Source organism: Carlito syrichta, unplaced genomic scaffold (genome assembly GCF_000164805.1).
Source record: "Carlito syrichta isolate Samal-C Ts95f unplaced genomic scaffold, Tarsius_syrichta-2.0.1 Scaffold309408, whole genome shotgun sequence".
In the NCBI taxonomy this organism is placed as follows: domain Eukaryota; kingdom Metazoa; phylum Chordata; class Mammalia; order Primates; family Tarsiidae; genus Carlito; species Carlito syrichta.
In genome coordinates this window covers 557,572-576,736 of record NW_007253504.1, presented here as the reverse complement: position 1 = coordinate 576,736, position 19,165 = coordinate 557,572, and the positions used below count along the sequence as shown (strand labels likewise).

Here is a 19,165-nt window from a genome sequence, read left to right as displayed (position 1 = left end):
GCCTCAGCCTTCCAAGTAGCTGGAACTACAGGCGCACGCTACCACGCCCGGCTCATTTTGACTTATTGTAGAGATGGGGTCTCGCCAAGTTGCCCAGGCGGGTCTCGAACCCGCGGGCTAGACAATCCACTCACCTCAGCCTCCCAAAGGCGCGGGATTACAGGCTGAGCCACCGAGCCCGGCTTATATCTTGCTGGTAGCAGGTGGACTGGTAATAAGCGTTCTGTTTACATCTATAATTATTACATTCCAGAACATTAGCAGAACGTCTCTTAATTTTTACCTTCCATTTCTTTATTCACATATAACTATAGGATTCTGAATCTGCTTTATTATCTTATTCCCCTTGATGTTTACACGCATTTTTAAAAATTAAATGTTTTATTTTGAGATAACGGAAGATTCGCATGAAGTTGTAGGAAATAATACAGAAATATGTCATGTACCCTATGCCCAGTTTCCTCCAGTAGTAACATCTTGCAAAACGATAATGTTACAATATCACAACCAGAAAACTGACATCTATACAACCAAGCTTAAATGCATTTTTGCTCAGTCAAAATGTATAAAATTATTATTCTTTTAATAATCTTTCTAAGGAAAATTAAAAGTACTAAGAGAAGAATAAAACATCAGTATGAAGTACTTAACAACCATCAAAATAATGCTCTGACTTGCATTTTCCCCAAACTGTTTGATAAGGTACAACCAAGAATCAAGATACCCTTCAAAGTTTTTCTCACCACAAAGGCAATTTTCAAACAGTCTGCAGTTCAGAGAACTACAATCAATATTGATATAGGTACTCACTCTTCGATCTAAGTTAACCAATATTCTTAGATACATGTATTAAAAATTTTGTAGCAGAAACCAAGCATTAGTTTACGTTTGAACATAAGCAAACTGTCCCACACTGTGATAGCAGTCATTATTCTACATCATTCTCTTCCTCCTCCCTTGATAACGTAAGCCAGGTTTTGTGGAGTTATCAGGTAGCGAACTACTTAGAAGCAGGGCCCTCCCCCATCCCAGGACAGTAGCTCATGATTGGTTTAAGCCAATCATAGTAGTTTTATTCTCCCTACCTGATGGTTTAAAAAAAGGCAAGTGACTCCAATACTAATCAATAGGACCTGAGGAGAAAACTAAAGTGAGTCCACGAAATTGTCTTGCTAACCAAAGGAGATGTACAGGGGGAGTCATCCCTTTTCTTCCTGAGACACTGTTGAGTCTTCATTCAATGCTGCCAGAGTACAGTCATGAGAGAAGATTCTGAGAATGGCAGAATAGAAAGATAGAAAGTGCTAGGGTCCTTGATCACATCACTGGGCCAGTAAATTAACCTTGGGGCAACCCCCTCGGGTCTCCTCCCACTGTGGGAGTTTTTCTGTCCTCTCAATAAATCCTGCTTTCTAAAAATAAAAATAAAATATTAACGCTGAACCTATCTTCCTTCTCTCCCTTCCTCTGAACTTCTTGTTCTATGATATGATGATTTCAAACTGTTTAGGCCATTTTCATTGGGGTGTTTTGTTACCGGCAGGCTAAGACATCCCAGTAAATCAAGCTATATGTATTTATTCCCTTTTTATTAAAGTCTAAATACGTTTCCAGTTAAACTCCAAACTGAAAGCTCAATGTCAAGTTCACTACTTCCTTTATCAAAACTGATACCCTCAAAACATAAAATAATTCTTAAAATTCTCTACGCACAGGTCAGAATAAAGTATAATTTCAGGAAAATTTAGAGGAAAGGATTTTATAGAGCCAACTATGGCAGAAAGAAAGAGAGACTGTTTTCCAAACTTATTTCCACCAAAGTAACAGCACTGTGTCACATGCACTCTTCAGGGTTTAGGGGATTATCTTCTAACCACAGAAAACAGCTCTACTAGCTGGTAGGGAAAGCATCTTAGATTTTAGTGAATGGTTATAATGGTGGCTGGCTCTAAGGAATAGAGTCTCCACTCACATTGGACAAATAAAGGGGAAACTTCCCAACAAGGGTCATGCAATATTCTCATATTTACCTGGCAACAATAGAAACCCATTGTTCTAGGTTCCAGACCCTTAGAAGCAAATAACACAACTGAACTATAGCTCTCATCTTCAAGAAACAATAAAAGGAAAGGTTCTGCGGCCAAACCATCAAACGTGCAATTGTAAAGAATATCAGTGGCAATCTATTGAGCAAAAGAATACATAGGAATTAAGGTGAGGCTACCAGAGCTAGAAATCTGAAACACAGATGATAATCTGGGTTGAAAAAAAGATGGTAAAACAACAAGAAGTATGGTTAGAAACTCAGCTGTTTTGAGTAAGGATATCAAATGTAGTTTGTGTACATAAGAAGGGAACAAAGCAGGAAGAGCTAGAGAGAAAGTGAGTTTGAGCACAGTCAGGAGACATAGAAAGCCAAGGAGGATAAAACAGGGCTATACGTTCTTTTTTCTCTTCCACTAACGGTACGATGCTGAAGTGATCGTATCTGCCCATTTCCCTGCAACAGTGGATCTCGGTATGGGTGTGAATCCGGGACCAGCAGCTTTAGCAGCACCTGGGGAACTTGTTAAAGATGCAAATTATCAGTAGTACTCCAGACTTACTAAATCAGAAACTAGGAGGCAGCCATATGTGTTTTAACAAGGCCTCTGTCTCCAATGCTTGCTAAAGCTTAAGAACTACTGTCTCGGCCGAGCTCGGTGGCTCAGCCTGTAATCCCGCACTTTGGGAGGCCGAGGTGAGTGGATTGCCTGAGCCTGGGGGTCGAGACCAGCCTGGGTAAGTTGGCGAGACCTCATCTCTACAATAAATCAAAAATTAGCTGGGCGTGGTAGCGCGCACCTGTAGTTCCAGCTGCTTGGAAGGCGGAGGCGGAAGGATCGCCAGAGCCCAGCAGGTCGAGGCTGCGGTGAACGGAGAGGCCGCTGCACTCCAGTCTGGGTGACAGAGTGAGATTCCAACTCAAAAAAAAAAAAAACTACTGTCTCCTACAGATATCCTAACAATGATAAGCCAGGAGGAAAAGGGTTACAATTACTGTGCTTCTCCACAGTAATTGTAACCGTGACACTCAAAAACACTGAATTTCATAAACATGATGGCTGGGCAGAAAATGAAGTTCTCTGAATCTAAATGATCATTAATCAAATTCTAGTCTGCTTTTTTTGAGATGTGAAATACACATAGATCAGGAAGTTTACACTCTTAAATCTCTTAGCTAAAGACTTTTAAACTTGAAATAAATGTATAAAAGGAAGTACATTTGAGACCATATAAAATAGAGTAGTTGAAACTATAAAAAAATTTTACCATTTCTCTCTTGAATTATTCGAATGGCCTGCAGCTGCATTTCAATGTTTTTTTGGACCATCATTGCTTTAAAGATAGTAAAATCTTCTGCTGCCAACACGGGTTGCAAAATGGCCTGTGGAAAGAAGTCTGGAAGTTAAATGAAAATTCAAGTTTTAAAATCATTTCCCACATGTTCAAATCATTGCCACTGCAAAACGGTACATTAACTCAAGACTGCTACTTTATTATTTATGATTAGATGACTCAAAAGGACAATTTTAAGATTTTAAAAGCCTTTAGAATAAAATAGTGTTCTCAAAAAGTTGACTCTCCAAATCCTCAAGCCTCCAGGAAGCTAATGTTGACTGATACATTTTCTAAATAAGCCAGTGCTGAATAACTCCAAAAACAACACAGGAATCTGGCCAAAATAATATCTATTTGGTTTATATTCTATTACCTAAAATGTACTGTTTGTAAGTGTAATAAAATTAAGAAAAAAAATGTCTACTGCAGAATACCCAATAAATTCTTCCTTACTACTGGGAATATTATATAGTCAGGAACAAACCAATTCCCAAGCTAATCAACAAAAAACAGAACAAGATTTGAAATACACGAAAACACTCCAATCTCATCCACCTTACTAGAATCTTATTTCTAGCTTTATATGATATTAATGGAAAAGGTGGCCACATGCAACCAAGAGTGTTTACCAAACAACCAAGAGTGTTTACCTACTTACAAGGTAGGCAGCAGCAATACTGTCTTAGAGAACACCTCAACAAAAACTCCACCAAAGAGTTCTATTCAAAAGAGGAAGAAGCCCTTCCCCCAGCAATGAGCTCACATCCTAGACACCTGCAGTATAGCAAAACAAAGGTAAAATGCAAAAACAGCTCTTTTGACATCTATAAGCTTTACTGAAAAAAAAAGAATGTTTATTTTCCCTTAAATTCACAAACAATGTTGTCCAGAAGGCCCTAGGGCAGGGGATGGAAAATAGGTTTTACCTGTGTTTGACCAAAAGTTGCATCCCAGAGCTCAGTATTGAAAAGAACTGTGGGCACCCTCTGTGATTAGTGGTGTCTGCCAGAGCCCCTTTCTTGTTTTGTTTTGTTTTTGAATAGAAGTCTCTGTTGCCCAGGATGGAGTGCAGTGGCACGCTCACAGCCACTGCAGCCTCCACCTGCTGGGCTCAGGTAATCCTTACAAATAGCTGGAACTACAGGCACATGCCACCATGCCCAGCTAACTTTTTGATTTATAGTAGAGACGAGGTCTCACCAAGATGGCCAGGCTGGTCTCGAACCCCTGGAATCAGGCAATCCTCTTGCCTCCACCTTCCAAAGTGCTGGGATTACAGGATTGAGCCACCGCACCCAGCTAGAGTCCCTTTTTGAGATAATGCCACCACATAACTTTGTTCTGGAGTTTCACAGACCTTTTGTTAGAAATACCAAGTAATTTATCCTCATCACTAACAAACATTTGAAGGGCATTTCTACTGATAGCAATGTGTCAACCAGAGCTTCTATCAGCAAGGTAGAGACTGAACTGATACTTAAAGTTATAATGCTGGATTTCTCAAAGTGTGACCCTTGAACCCTCTTAACAAACCTAGGAAAGAGGGACTGTTAAAATGTCTATTCCTGAGCCCTGCCTTAGACATAATGAATCTAAATCTCTGGTCGTTGGATGCCCGTGTATCTCCCCAGATAATTCTTATAACATTAAAGTTTGAGAACCATTGGTACATTGGGGAAGAAAATGAACACTTGATACCAAAAGCCTGCTTCCAGCTTGACCATGCACCAGCTCTGAGACTCTGGATATGTCATTTAGTCCTCAGACATCAGTTTCTTCATCAGTAAAATTAGTATAATAATAACCAAATTTATATAGTAGTTCATTGAATCTAATACACAAACCATTATTTTAAGTACCACGCAGAAAAACAACACTACCAATTAAACTATACCACCATCAATTATTGTCGGGAGTGGATGTGATGTGGGGAGCAGACGAACATTGTCACTGTAGCAGGCCTTGAGTAAAGGTCCCAAGCAAAGGCAAGGTCTTGCTTAATGGCCCCAAGCTCATAGGCAAGGTTCTCACTTGCTAACTCTACGTCCTAGCCAAAGGCAAGGGATGCAGCCTGCTACACGAAACGGTGACTCAGATGCTCACACGTCCAGGTGCACATAGCATAAATAAAGCCTTAGCCACAACAAGATAACTGTGGAACTGCTCGCCTTTAGGTAGCAACAAAATTCCGTTATGCCTCCCTTACAGACCTCCAACTTTCTTTGTGCTTCATTATAAAATAAACATGCTGAGATAGTTTGGGATCACTTCTTCTCCTTCAGAGGAAAGTGTCCCACCTGGCCCCAGCTTTTCTTTGTCTTTGTGTCCCACCTGGCCCCAGCTTTTCTTTGTCTTTGTGTCTGTGTCTACCTTAATCTCTTGCTGCTCTCTCTCGGGACCCTCAAGGCAGTCGCGCAGGCCACAGAAAATTATAAAATGTATTCTTAGTTCAGATGGATTATGATATGAAAAATTTGCATCTTACAATGAAAAAAATACAATAATAACTTTCAGATTAACGTTGGGATTAAATACAATGAGAAAGCACTTTGTAACTGAAAAGTACATAAAAGTATTTGTTCTGGCCCTTTTGATGTTGGTTAAATGGAGTGCTGAACCTAACAACTTTACAGTAATTGAGCTTTTCTGGTCCAAGGAAATGAAACACCCTTCTCCTAAGAGATTTCAGTAAGGGCAATTAGAGGAACTAAATACAAGAGTTAGTCCAAGAAACTAGAAGTAACTAACTTTTTAAAACAATAATCTTACATATCGGGTAAATTAATTGAAATGTCAAACTACTTTGAAAGAAGACTATAAGGTAAAGCAAAGGTGATTTATCTACATTTGAGAAATGCATATTTAAAAAACATACTCAGGCTTTCAGAATCTGACTTCATTACACTAAAAAGACACTCAAACATGTTCACACTTAGCCTGTTTCCTCTGTTATTATCTCTGCTTATTATTCTCTTATAATTAACTCTTCCCATCTCTTGGAAAGGAACAAATCATTCTATACAATTGTGCTGCTCCATTGAGAAAATTTGCATACTGGCTACACATGAGAACCCAGGTCTTAGCAAGTATATTTGCTAGATGGTCAACTTTTTTTTCTTTTTCCTTAGAAATAGGGTCTCGCTTTGTCGTCCAGGCTAGAGTACGGTGGTGTGATCATAGCTCACTGCAGCCTTAAACTCTTGGGCTTAAGCAGTCCTCCTCCCTCAGCCTTCCAAGTAGTTAAGACTACAAAAGCACAACACCACAACCAGCTAATTTTTAAAACATTTTTTTAGAAACATAGTCTGGCTATGTTGCCCAGGCTTGTCTCCTGGGCTCAAGTGACACTTCTGCCTTGGCCTCCCAAAGTGTCAGGATTAAAGGTGTGAGCCAGCGTGCCTGGCCTGCTAGACCACAGTGTACCCAGTAAATATTCAATAAATATCTGTTGCTATTACAAAAAGACCATAGATGATAGCTGGCTTCCTATTACACAGGCTAATTAATCTCATTATTTTAAGATCCTCTTAAAGGGATCACATGTGACAGTAGATTAAGAGTTCTCTGTACTGCTCAGTGACACACTATTTAGTCAAGCTCATCAAAAAATATAAAATAGAATTACTATATGATCCAGAAATTCCATTTCTGGGTATATAACCAAAAGGACTGAAAATAGGGTCTCAAAGTCATATGGTACATTTGTGTTCACAACAGTCAAAAAGTGGAAGCAACAGATGAATGGATAAACAAAAAGCCAAATACATACATGGAATATTATTCGGCATTTTAAAAAAGAAGTTCGGACACATGCTGACACATAACAAACCTTGGGGACATCAGGCTAAGGGGGAAATGGCACTCACAACAAGACAAATGCTTTATAATTCTACTTATAGGAGGGACCTAGAAAGTTAAATTTACAGAGGTAGCCAGGAATTGTGGGGAGGAGAGAATGGAGAGTTGTTGTTTAATGGGTACAGAGTATCAGTTCTGCAGGACAGTTCTCCGGGTGGTCTAGGACCAACCAGTTCTCCCCTTTTCTAGTGTGTAGTTCTCAAGATTAACTGTAGAATAGAATGCACTGGGAATGCAACACCCAGAGATAAGGGGGTAGCTTGCTGAACAGTCCAGGCTTTGTTCTAGTCTACCCACCCAGAACAGGATGTCCTCCAGTGCTTTTTAGGCCAGTGAGTCTTGTGGCCCCAAGACATATAACCCCAGATAACTGTCTTTTGGGGTCCCTCATCTGTGGTACAAGTATGCTTGTGCGGTTGAGACTCCATCTGCCCCAGGCAGCTTTCCAAGTTTTGCAGGACTGACTCACAATGAATCATCGACTTCTGTTGTCCTTTGCTGCCTATCTGTAAACAATAAAGCATGCTTCTTGTAACTTACTATGTATGAGTATGTTCTGTCTCACAGAACTCAGACAAGTTGGAAACAAGTGCACAGTGAACCTGCTTCACAGTTTTGAAAGATGAAAAGAGTTCCAAAGATTAGTTACGCAACAAAGTAAACACACATAACTAAACTGTACACTTAAAAATGGTTATGATGGTAAATGTTATGTTATATATTTTAACACAACTAAAAATTTTTCCAAAAGGGTTTTATGGTATGCAAATTATATCTCAATGACGTTATTTTAAAAAAAAGAAAGCCCAAGAAGTTATATTAATTTCAGGCAAAGCAGACCTCAGAACAAGAAAGATAATCAGGAATAAAAGATGAAAATTACATAATAATAGAGATCAATTTTCAAGAAGACGTAACAATCCTTAATGTGTATGCACCTAACAACAAAGCATCAAAATGTGTGAGGCAAAACTAGAACTGCAAGGAGAAACAGAGGAACCCATTATTATAGTTAGAGACTCCAATACCCAGCAGGTAGAAAATCAGTAAGGACACAGCTGAACTGAACAGTACCTCAGTCAATTGGATCTAACTGACATCCAACAATAGAAAAATACAAATTCTCAAGCTCACAGAGAACATTCACCAAGACGGACTACACTATGGGCCATAAAAAGCACCATAACAAATTTAAAAGAACAGAAATCATACAATGTCTGCTCTCAGATCTCAATGTAATTAAACTAGAAGTCACTAACAAAAGATAACTGGAAAAAACAAAATATGGCCAGAGGCGGTGGCCTGTAATCCCAACACTTTGAGAGGTGGAGGCAAGAAGACTGCTTATGCCCCTGGGTTTGAGACCAGCCTGGGCAACTTGGGGAGACCTCATCTCTACAATAAATTAAGAAAAATTAGCTAGGCATGTTGGCACACACCTGTAGCTGCAGCTACTTGGAAGGCTGAGGCAGACAAATCACCTGAGCCTAGCAGGTCGAGACTGTGGTGGCCGTGAGTGTGCCACCCACTCCAGCCTGGGCAACAGAGTGAAACTCTGACTCAAAAAAAAAAAAAACTAGCATTAAACAACAAACTCTAAAAAGCACATGGACTAAAGAAGTCTCTAGAGAAATTTTTTTAATATTCCTAAATGAATAAAAATACAGCTTATCAAAACTTCTGGGGGGTACAACAAAAGCAGTACATAGAGGGAAATTTATAGCACTGAACATGTATACATTTTGGTCAACAACAGACCACAGTAGATAGTGTTCCCATATTATAAAGGGGCCAGGTGTGGTAAATCATGCCTATAATCTCAGTACTTTGGGAGATTGAGGTAGGAGGACTGCTTGAGCCCAAGAGTTCAAGACTAGCTTGGGCAACATGGTGAGACCTAGTCTCTGCAAACAATAAAAAAATTAGCCAGACATAGTGGCACACGTTGGTAGTCCCACCTACTGAGGTGGGAAGATCACTTGCGCCCAGGAGGTTGAGGCTACAGTGAGCCGTTCTCATGCCACTGTACCCTAGCCTTGGCAACAGAGTGAGACCTCAACCCCCCCAAAAAAAAACTATAAAAGAGCTGAAAAGTTCCTATTGTCCAGTGACACAGTAGCTGTTGTAACATCATAGTGCAACATACTATTTATATTATTCATGTTTTTTAGTGTAATTCTGGGGTAAACAAAAAGTATAATACAGGCAGGTGCAGTGGCTCACACCTGTAATCCCAGCACTTTGGGAGGTCAAAGAAGGAGGATTGCTTGAGCCCAGAAGTTGAAGACCAACCTAGGCAACATAATAAGACCTTGTCTCCACAAAAAAATCAGCTAAGCATAGTGGCACGCACCTATAGTCCCAGATACTTGGGAGGCTGAGGCAGAAGCAGCACCTGAGACCAGAAGGTTGAGGCTACAGTGAGCTATGATCATGCCACTGCACTCCAATCTGGGAAATCGAGTGAAACCACCTCTCAACAACAACAACAAAAGAACAGTACATACAATTATGTATGGTACATAATACTAGATAATGATGATAAACAACTATGTTACTAGTCTACGTATTTACTATGTTATACTTTTATTGTTATTTTAAAGTATATTCCTTCTACTGATGAGGAGGTAGAGGACAGTGATATTGATGATCCTGATCCTATGTAGGCAAATATGTGTTTGGGTCTTAGTTCTTTGGGGGTTTTTTTTGTTGTTGGTTTTTGTTTGTTTGTTTTTGAGTTAGAGTCTCACTCTGTCGCCCAGACTGGAGTGCAGTGGCCGCTCCCAGCCACCGCAGCCTCAACCTGCTGGGCTCCAGCGATCCTTCCACCTCAGCCTTCCGAGTAGCTGGAATTATAGGCGCGCACTACCACGCTCGGCTAATTTTTTTTTTTATTTTATTGTAGAGATGAGGTCTCGCCTACCCAGGCAGGTCTCGAACCCGCCGGCTCAGGCAATCCACTCACCTCAGCCTCCCAAAGGCATGGGATTACAGGCTAAGCCACCAAGCCCGGCGGGTCTTAGTTTTTAACAAAAAAAGTTCCAAAGTTTTTTTAAAAAGGCATATAGAATCAGGCTATAAAGAAACAAAATATTTTTGTACAGCTATACAATATGTTTGTGTTTTAAGCCAAGTGTTATATAAAATAACCAAAAAGGTTTTTTTTTTTTAAGTTTATAAAGTGTTACAGTAAGTTATGATTAATTTAATTATTTTTATTTTTTATTTTAAAGATGTGGGGTACAATTCAGGGTTAGGTATACAAATGTTCATTATGCAGGTACCCTTACTGCATAATGAACCCATTATTATAGTTAGAGACTTCAATACCCAGCAGGTAGAAAATCAGTAAGGTCACAGTTGAACTGAACAGCACCTCAGTCAATTGGATCTAACTGGCAGTTTCCCACTACTGCCAATCCCACCCCTGCCCTCCCCTGGCAGTTTCCCACTACTGTCAATTCCACCTCCCTTAATTTATTATTGAAGAAAATTTTTTAAATAAATTTAAATAAATTTTTGTACCCTCTTTTTACTGTACTTCTTTACTATATACACAAATAGTCACCATTGTGCTATAATTGCCTACAGTATTCAGTACAGTAACATGCTATACAGGTCTATCGCCTAGGAGCAATAGGCTTTACCATACAGCCTAAGTTTATAATGGCTGTACCATCTAGGTTTGTGTAAGTACACTCTAGGATATTTGCACAATGATGGAGCTGCCTAACAACACATTTCTCAGAATGTTTTTCTATCACTAAGCAATGCATGACTGTATTTAAAAAGAAAAAAAATTCAAAATTAATAATCTAAGTTTCCACTTTAGGAAACTAGAAGAAAGAACAAATTAAACCCAAGTAAACAGAAAAAGAATTAAGAAATCAATGAAAGTGAAAACAGGAAATTAATAGAGAAAATCAATGAAGACAAAAGCTGATTCTTTGAAATGATAAATACAACTGATAAGCCTCTAGCCAGGTTAACAAAAAAAAAAAAGAGCAGGTACAATATCAGAAATGAAAATGAGGCTATCACTACTGATCTCGTGAACATGAAAAGGATAGTAAAAAGAAATACTGTGAACAACTCTACACCTAGATGAAACAAACCAATTCTTTGAAAGACAATCCACCAAAACTCATACAAGGAGAAATAGGTAATGTGAACAGCCCTATATCTATAAAAGAAGTTGAATCAATAATTAATAACTTTCAAAAACAGAAAACACCATAACCAGAGGAGTCCACTGGTTAATTCTATCAAACATTTAAGAAAGAAACTATACCAATTCTCTGTAGTTTCTTTCAGAAAACTGAAATAGAGGGATTACTCTTTAACTCATTTTATGAGGTCAGCATTACCCTAATATCAAAACCAAAGATATTATAAGAAAGGAGAACTACAGATCAAATCTCTTATGAACAGAGATGTAAAAATTCTCAATAAAATATCAGGAAATTAAATCCAACAATGTATGACAATAATTATATACTACAATGAAATGGGATTGATTCCAAGTATGCAAGTCTGGTTCAACATCTGAAAATTCATCAACACAACAGACATCCATGAACTAGAGAAGAAATATCATATGATCATATCAGTAGAGGCAGAAAAAGTATCTGACAAAATCCAACATCCATTTATGATCTTTTAAAAATGCTCTCAGACCGGGCACAGTGGCTCAAGCCTGTAATCCCAGCATTTTGGGAGGCTGAGGTGAAGGGATTGCCTAAACCCACAGGTTCAAGAACAGCCTAAGCAACTTGGCAAGACCTCAATAAATCAAAAAATTAGCCGGGCATGGTAGTGCATGCCTGTAGTTCCAGTTACTTGGAAGGATGAGGCAGAAGGGATCGCCTGAGTCCAGCAGGTCGATGCTGGGGTGGCCATGAGCATACCATTGCACTCCAGCCTTGGCGACGGAGTGAGACTCCAACTCAAATAAAAAAACACTCTCAGTAAACTAGGAATAGAGAGGGATTTCCTCAACCTGATAAAGAACATCTATTTAAAAAACCTACAGTTAATATCATACTTACTGGTAAGAAACTACATACTTTCCCACTAAGGTAGGGAATAAGGCACAATGATGCTTACACAATAATGAAATTGCCTAACAACTATGGTGTTCCCTCTCATAATTTTCATTCAACATCATACTGGAAGTCCTAGCTAATACAATAAGACAGGAAGATAAAATAAAAGGTATACAGATTGAAAAAAAATAAAACTGTTTTTGTTCATGAATGACATAACTATAGAAATTTTTTTAAATCAATTTTCAAAAAATTTCTGGAATTAACTATAGCAAGGATACAAGATACAAGGTTACTATATAAAAGTTAGACCAGGTGCAGTGGCTCACACCTGAAATCCCAACACTTTAGGAGGCCAAAGCAGGAGGACTGCTTGAGCCCAGGAGTTTGAGACCAGCCTGGGCAACATAGCAAGACCTCATCTCTACAAAAAAATCAAACAATTAGCCAGGCAGGATGGCACATGTTGTAGTCCTAGCTGAAGCAAAATGATCACCTGAGCCTAGGAGGGCAAGGCTTCAGTGAGCCATGATCATGCTACTGCACTCCAGCCTAAGTGACAGAGTGAGACCCTAACTCGAAATGAAATTAAATAAATAAAATAAATAAAAGTGAATTGCTTTCCTATTATACCAGCAACAAACAACTTGAATTTTAAATTAGGAACAAAATACCATTTATATTAGAACACAAAGGTCAATGGAACAGAATAGAACTCCAAAATAAACCCATACAAACATCAACTGATAATCGATATAGAAACAAAAGCAGTTCAAGGGAGAAAAGAACAGTTTTTCAGCAAAAGGTGCTGGAACAAACTGGACATCCACATGCTAAAAAATAACTGTAAACAATGTCCTTACTCCTTTCCTAAAAATTATCTCAAAATACATCACAGACTTAAATATAAAAACAAAGCTATAAAATTTCTAGAAGCTAACATAGGAGAATATCTAGATAACTTTTGATTTGCTGATAATATCTTAGATACAACACCAGAAGTACAACCTATAAAAGAAAAAAAAATGTATCAAGTTTACAATGAGTCTTCATTACACCAGAAGTACAATCTATAAAAGAAAAAAATGTATCACGTTTACAATGAGTCTTCATTAAAATAAAAAAACCTGCTCTGTGAAAGACACTGTTAAGAGAATGAAAAGATAAGCCACAGAAATAAGATTTTGCAAAATGTTTGATGATAAAGGACTAGTATCCCAAAAGTGCAAAGAACCTTTTTTTAAAAGAGACAGTCTCTTTCTGTCATCCAGGCTGGGGTACAGTGGTGCAATCATAGCTTGCTATATTCTCAGCATAAAGACTGAACCCTGGTTGGGCATGGGCATGGGAGGCCAAGGCGGGAGGACTGCTTGAGCCCAGGAACCTGAGACCAGCCTAAGCAACATAGTGAGACCTTGTCCCTACAAAAAAATTCTAAAAGAGCCAAGTGTGGTGACACATACCTGAAGTTCCAGCTACTAGAGAGGCTGAGGCAGGAAGATCACCTGAGCCCAGTAGGTCAAAGCTATGGTGAGCAGTGATTGTGACACTGTACTCCAACCTACATGACAGAGTGAGAAACCTCAACTCTAAATAAATAAATAAAGCCTATTAATTTTTAAAAATCTTTCTAGCACTTATACAAAATAGTATTATTACATGTGTGTATTTTTAGAAACAAAATGGTAACACCACTTATGTAATCCTTCAACAGTGTAAGTTATAGGGGAAAAAAGTACAATTTCCCCAAATTACTAATTATCATAAAACAAATGTTTCTAAAAGTGTTATTTCCATTTTATAAAGGTCAAAGTAAATCAAGTAAAAAACAAGAATATCTGTTATCTCTTGCCATTGGAATTCACTGACTTTGGCCATAAACAGAAATTAGTAATAAGCTTTATTCTCACTAAAAAAAATCATAAACAATGAACAAAGTCAATTTTTATCTATTTCAACTGGAAAGTACCACAAAATTCAAAATTCAGCTCAAGGCAACTGAAATAATAAATGTCAGTATTTATTATATTACCATATTTTCTGGAAGTATTTAGAAGAATATCCTAATTCAAGGACATTTCTCTAGAAACCACACATATATAAGAGAAGAACATGCTGTTAAAGAGTTGGGTCAGTGGTATTTTTGGTTTTTTCACTAGAGCTCTTCATCTGATGCATTCCTTGCCACTCTTGCTGGCTTTAATACACAAAGAGTTCACCAGGATCTAGTTCTAATGATGACCAAACCAGTGAAAAGAATCTTTCAATTCTGCTTTTGGAGTACAATTTAATGGGAATTGTCAGCTGGTTTAGAACATTAAAACCAAACCAAGCAAACCAAAACAAAATAAAAATTACCTCTTAAATTATCCAGAGCAAGTAACTGATTTGTTGAGTTCACTCTTAGGCAACCCATATTGGCATACTGGAATCAACATTCTGATCTTCATATATGAAGATCAGATTGCTGCCAAGCAGTAAATAACGTACTTCAACCTGTTTTTCTGAAATGGTGCCAGCCTTGTGCTGATTCAGTGTTGCCAATTGGTATCTAGTAAGTAAAAGTTTGTTCCAATAGAGAGTAATGCTAACTAGTCCACACAGGGATTGAACCCATGACCCTGGCCTAATTAGCACACTGCTAATCAACCACCAAAATATACCTTTAATCAAGAGGTGCTTCCATTTATTTATAGACCACCTGATATATGCCAGCCATTGTGCTAAATGTTTTATATACAGTATCTCTTTAAACTTCACAAAAAATCCTTAAAAGTAGAATATATCCCTTTTTCATGGAGGTGAAAACTGAGAATCAGAATAGTTAAGAAAGTAAAACTAAAACAGCTCTTGTCTGAAGCCTTACAGCTAGTAAATGAAAGATCCAGGACACACATGTATGTCTGTTTCAAAGGTTTGCTTCTTTATCTATAATAAAACTGTACTACCAATCAATTCTAAATAAATCAAAAGGTATATGGTAGAATAAAAGAGAAAGAAGTGTTGATCTTGATCTAAAAATAGTATTTTATAACTACAGACATCTACCTTTATAAATGAGAGTTATCCTGATAATACAACAAAAGATAGTTGTGTTTACTATTATTGTGAACATCTTCATTCACAAAGTAATTCAGGCTCATTCACAAAAGTTTAGCTAAGAACAAATTTGACCAAAACAGAAAAGTATTCCTGAAAAAGAAAGAAAACAAAAACAAACACCAATGTTTTAAGAGAAATTTAAATACCAGTTAACACTTTGCAATCAAATCCTTCCTATTCAATTAAAAAAGAAAAGAAACTAAGTCTGTGGTTATTTCTTACACTAAAATGAAGGTACATATAGAATAAAACCTATTGATAAACTGTAAAACATCTTTTGCTTTATAGAATTATAAACAACTGGCCAGGCATGGTGGCTCACACCTGTAATTCCAGCACTATGGGAGGCCAAGGCAGAAGGATCATTTGGGGCCAGGAGTTCAAGACCAGTCTGGGCAACAGAGGAAAACCCTGCCTCTATTTATTCAAATTTAAAAAAAATTTTAATTATAATGTATATGATATATATAATATATAATTATAGAATAATTATAAATAATTATATTTGACAGAATTATAAACTAATGAAATAGTATTTTTTACATTAATGTGGGTACAACAGTAATATTTAAATATATTTTAATGTCATGTTATGTTAAAGATTTTCAGCTGGGCACAGTGGCTCATGCCTCTAATACTAGCACTTTGAGAGGACAAGGTGAGAGGACTGCTTGAGCCCAGGAGTTCGAGACCAGTTTAGGCTACAAAAAATTAAAAAATTTAGCAAAGTGTGGGTGGAACGTGCCTGTAACCCCAGCTACGGTGGAAGGCTGAGGCAGAAGCTTCTCTTGAGTCCAAGGGGTCAAGGCAGCAGTGAGTCATGATCATGCTACTGCAGTCCAGTCTGGGCAACAGAATGAGACCCCCAACTCAAAAAATAATAGTAATAAAATAAAAAGTAAAGATTTTCTATCTCTAGAATTAGAAGTGATCTTCAAATGAGAAGTTGTACAAAAAAGAACTACACCCGGAAGAGCTATACTAAACAGTAGTCTAAGCAACTTCTTCTAGGCCATACTAACAAGATAATTTGACAAATATTTATTGAGAATTACCTATTAAGAACTAAGTTTTGCCGGGCTCGGTGACTCAACCTGTAATCCCGCGCTTTGGGAGGCCGAGGTGAGTAGATTGCCTGAGCCGCAGGTTCGAGACCCTCCTGGGCAACTTGGCGAAACCTCATCTCTACAATAAATCAAAAAATTAGCTGGGCTGGTAGCGCGCGCCTGTAGTTCCGGCTACTTGGAAGGCTGAGGCAGAAGGATCACCGGAGCCCAGCAGGTCGATGCTGAGGCGGAAGGATCGCCGGAGCCCAGCAGGTCGAGCCCAGCAGGTCGAGGCCACTGCACTCTAGTCAGGCGACTACAACTCAAAAAAAAAAAAAAGAACTAAGTTTTCATCTCTGTTCTACTAGCTGGGAGTGCAAAGACACTAAAAACAGCTCAAAGGACTTACAACCTAGTAGGGTAAACAGACTTGTAGGAAACTATAATTCAAGGCAGAGTACCAATGATATCAATTTAAAAGTTGCTAGTAAAGTAGAAGGAGTTCTACTAGTGTAACTAGAAGCAGCAGCAAAGCTGCTATAAAAGAAGCATTTCAGCAAGGTCTTGATGATGAGAAGAATTTCGGTAGGCTAGGGAGGAATGGAGGAGTTGGTTGGGACAGGACTGTACATCCCAGGTTAAGGGACTAATTATGAGCAAAGGCAAAACACAGATGTTTTCATAAGATGGAATGACGGGGGGGGGGGGTAGCACCTCATCAATAAGGGTAACTGCATAATGAATGTTTGTATACCTAACCCCGAATTGTACCTTACATCTTTAAAATTAAAAATTTTTTTAAAAGAGGGAATGACCTGAAATGAAAGTAGTACATAATGTACTGGAAAACTACAGCAGGAGATCAAGACTAAAAATGTAACTTGGGATCACATCACAGACAATTCTTACTATATCTTGCTAAGAAATTATTTGGTAGAAGATAGGATTAAATTTTTGAAAAGAAGGCTACTTGGGTAGTAACAACACATCCCTATTCTCAACCTCTGAGCAAGCATAATGGCTATACTACTACTATTTATTTAGCTGTGGACCTTGGACTTACTTGCGTAACATGTCTGTGCTTTGGTTTCCTCATTTCTAAATGAAAGTTAAAAAGTACCAACTTCTTAAGAGGTGTCAGGAAGACTAAATGAAATAATACATGTCAAGTGCCTAAAACATCAACTAGGACAAGCCCTCAATACACATCTCAATACACATTAGTTTATAAATATACATATTGCTACTTCGGCCCAGCACTGCACCACTAATGAGACAACAAAAGTAGTTCCAAGAGCAGAGAGTATTTCCAGGAACTTTCGACTGAGGCTCTAAAAAGATTTAAAAAGGAGCAAGTGCAGAATGAACAGAGCTGCATATAAATAAAACAGTTTATTTATTTTTTTTAAAATGTTTGTATAAACCCTGTGATCCTATTATATAGTTCTGAGTTCAGAAAGCTCATTTTTAATTGTATCAGTTCACTAATGTCTTAAATGATCATTTCTAAAAACAAAGAAAAAACTCCACGTGATGAATTATCTTTTCACCTCTCACAATCAAGCATTCAAATTTAACAGTATTTTTGTTAAAACTATATGTTAGCAGAATAATACAAAGCTAAAACCTGTGATGTATGGGTCTTTGCAAGAGGAGAAGTGCAAGCTTCTTGAAATTGATCTTCATTAATACCAATTTCTTTGAGGTAATTTTCTAACAGCTTTTCAACCTAAAAGAGAAAATTTAACTTTTATAATTACATAGAAAAATTCTAAATAACAGTTTGCATATTAAATATTGAGTTTAAAAATATAGGAAAATGCTTTTTTTTACAAATATTAATCTACATAATATTGTATTATGTGGCAGTGACATTGTCTTTCACCAAGAAACAAAAGTTAATTTTTTTGCAGAAAATCACATGAAATTGTATTTCCTTAACTAGAAATGATTGAAGTCAGGAATATGAAGTTCAGTGTGGTTCAACTCTTCTGCTTCCCAGAGGCATTTTTAAAAATCACAAAACAATCACAACTAAATGACTAATACATCCCTGGATGCATCAGCAAAATAAGGATAAAATTTAAAGATGAGATGCAAGAACCCATAAATAGTTATTGTAAAATCATTCCTTAGATTCTAGAGCAAAAGAGTTAAGAAGCCATAAGAATGAGATGTTCAGAGAACCTGTGGAAACTGATATAATTGGCAGAATTGTTAGGGCAGACTGAATTTTTGTAAAATTTAATGAAAAATCCATTTCTTACATTTAGAAAAGCTACAAGTAATATTATCTTAATTACCTTTAAAAATCAGTGAAAAAAGTACTCACTAGTTCTTTGTATTCCTGATGAATTTCTGTATAGCTCAATTTGCTTTCTTCTTCATCATCAAAAACTAAATTTAAAAGAAAATATTGCATAGTGTAAAAAAATCATTTATGTAAATGCAAAAACCCACTCCTTACAAACAATTGTTCATATAACCTAGCTCTTCAGCTTTGAATTCTTGAATTCAGCTTTGAATTCATATAACCTAGCTCTTCAGCTTTGAATTCAGCTTTTCTTTTAAAAATATATAAATAAGCCGGGCTCGGTGGCTCAACCTGTAAACCCTCTGCGTCTTTGGGAGGCTGAGGTGAGTGGATTGCCTGAGCCCGCGGGTTCAAGACCCGCCTGGGCAGCGAGACCTCATCTCTACAATAAATCAAAAATCAGCCGGGCGTGGTAGCGC

General features: G+C 37.7%; 1 protein-coding gene across 1 annotated transcript in view; it reads right to left on the bottom strand.

Moving 5' to 3' along the window:
- CFAP36 (cilia and flagella associated protein 36) overlaps window positions 1-19,165 on the bottom strand; it is a 32,463-nt gene that overhangs the window by 9,851 nt on the left and 3,447 nt on the right. Inside the window, exons 2-4 of the mRNA XM_008067208.2 lie at window positions 18,765-18,829; window positions 18,060-18,161; window positions 3,313-3,427 (exon numbers count right to left, since the gene is read on the bottom strand). Coding sequence (XP_008065399.1) covers window positions 3,313-3,427; window positions 18,060-18,161; window positions 18,765-18,829 — 282 coding nt within the window. The remainder of the gene's footprint in view (window positions 1-3,312; window positions 3,428-18,059; window positions 18,162-18,764; window positions 18,830-19,165) is intronic.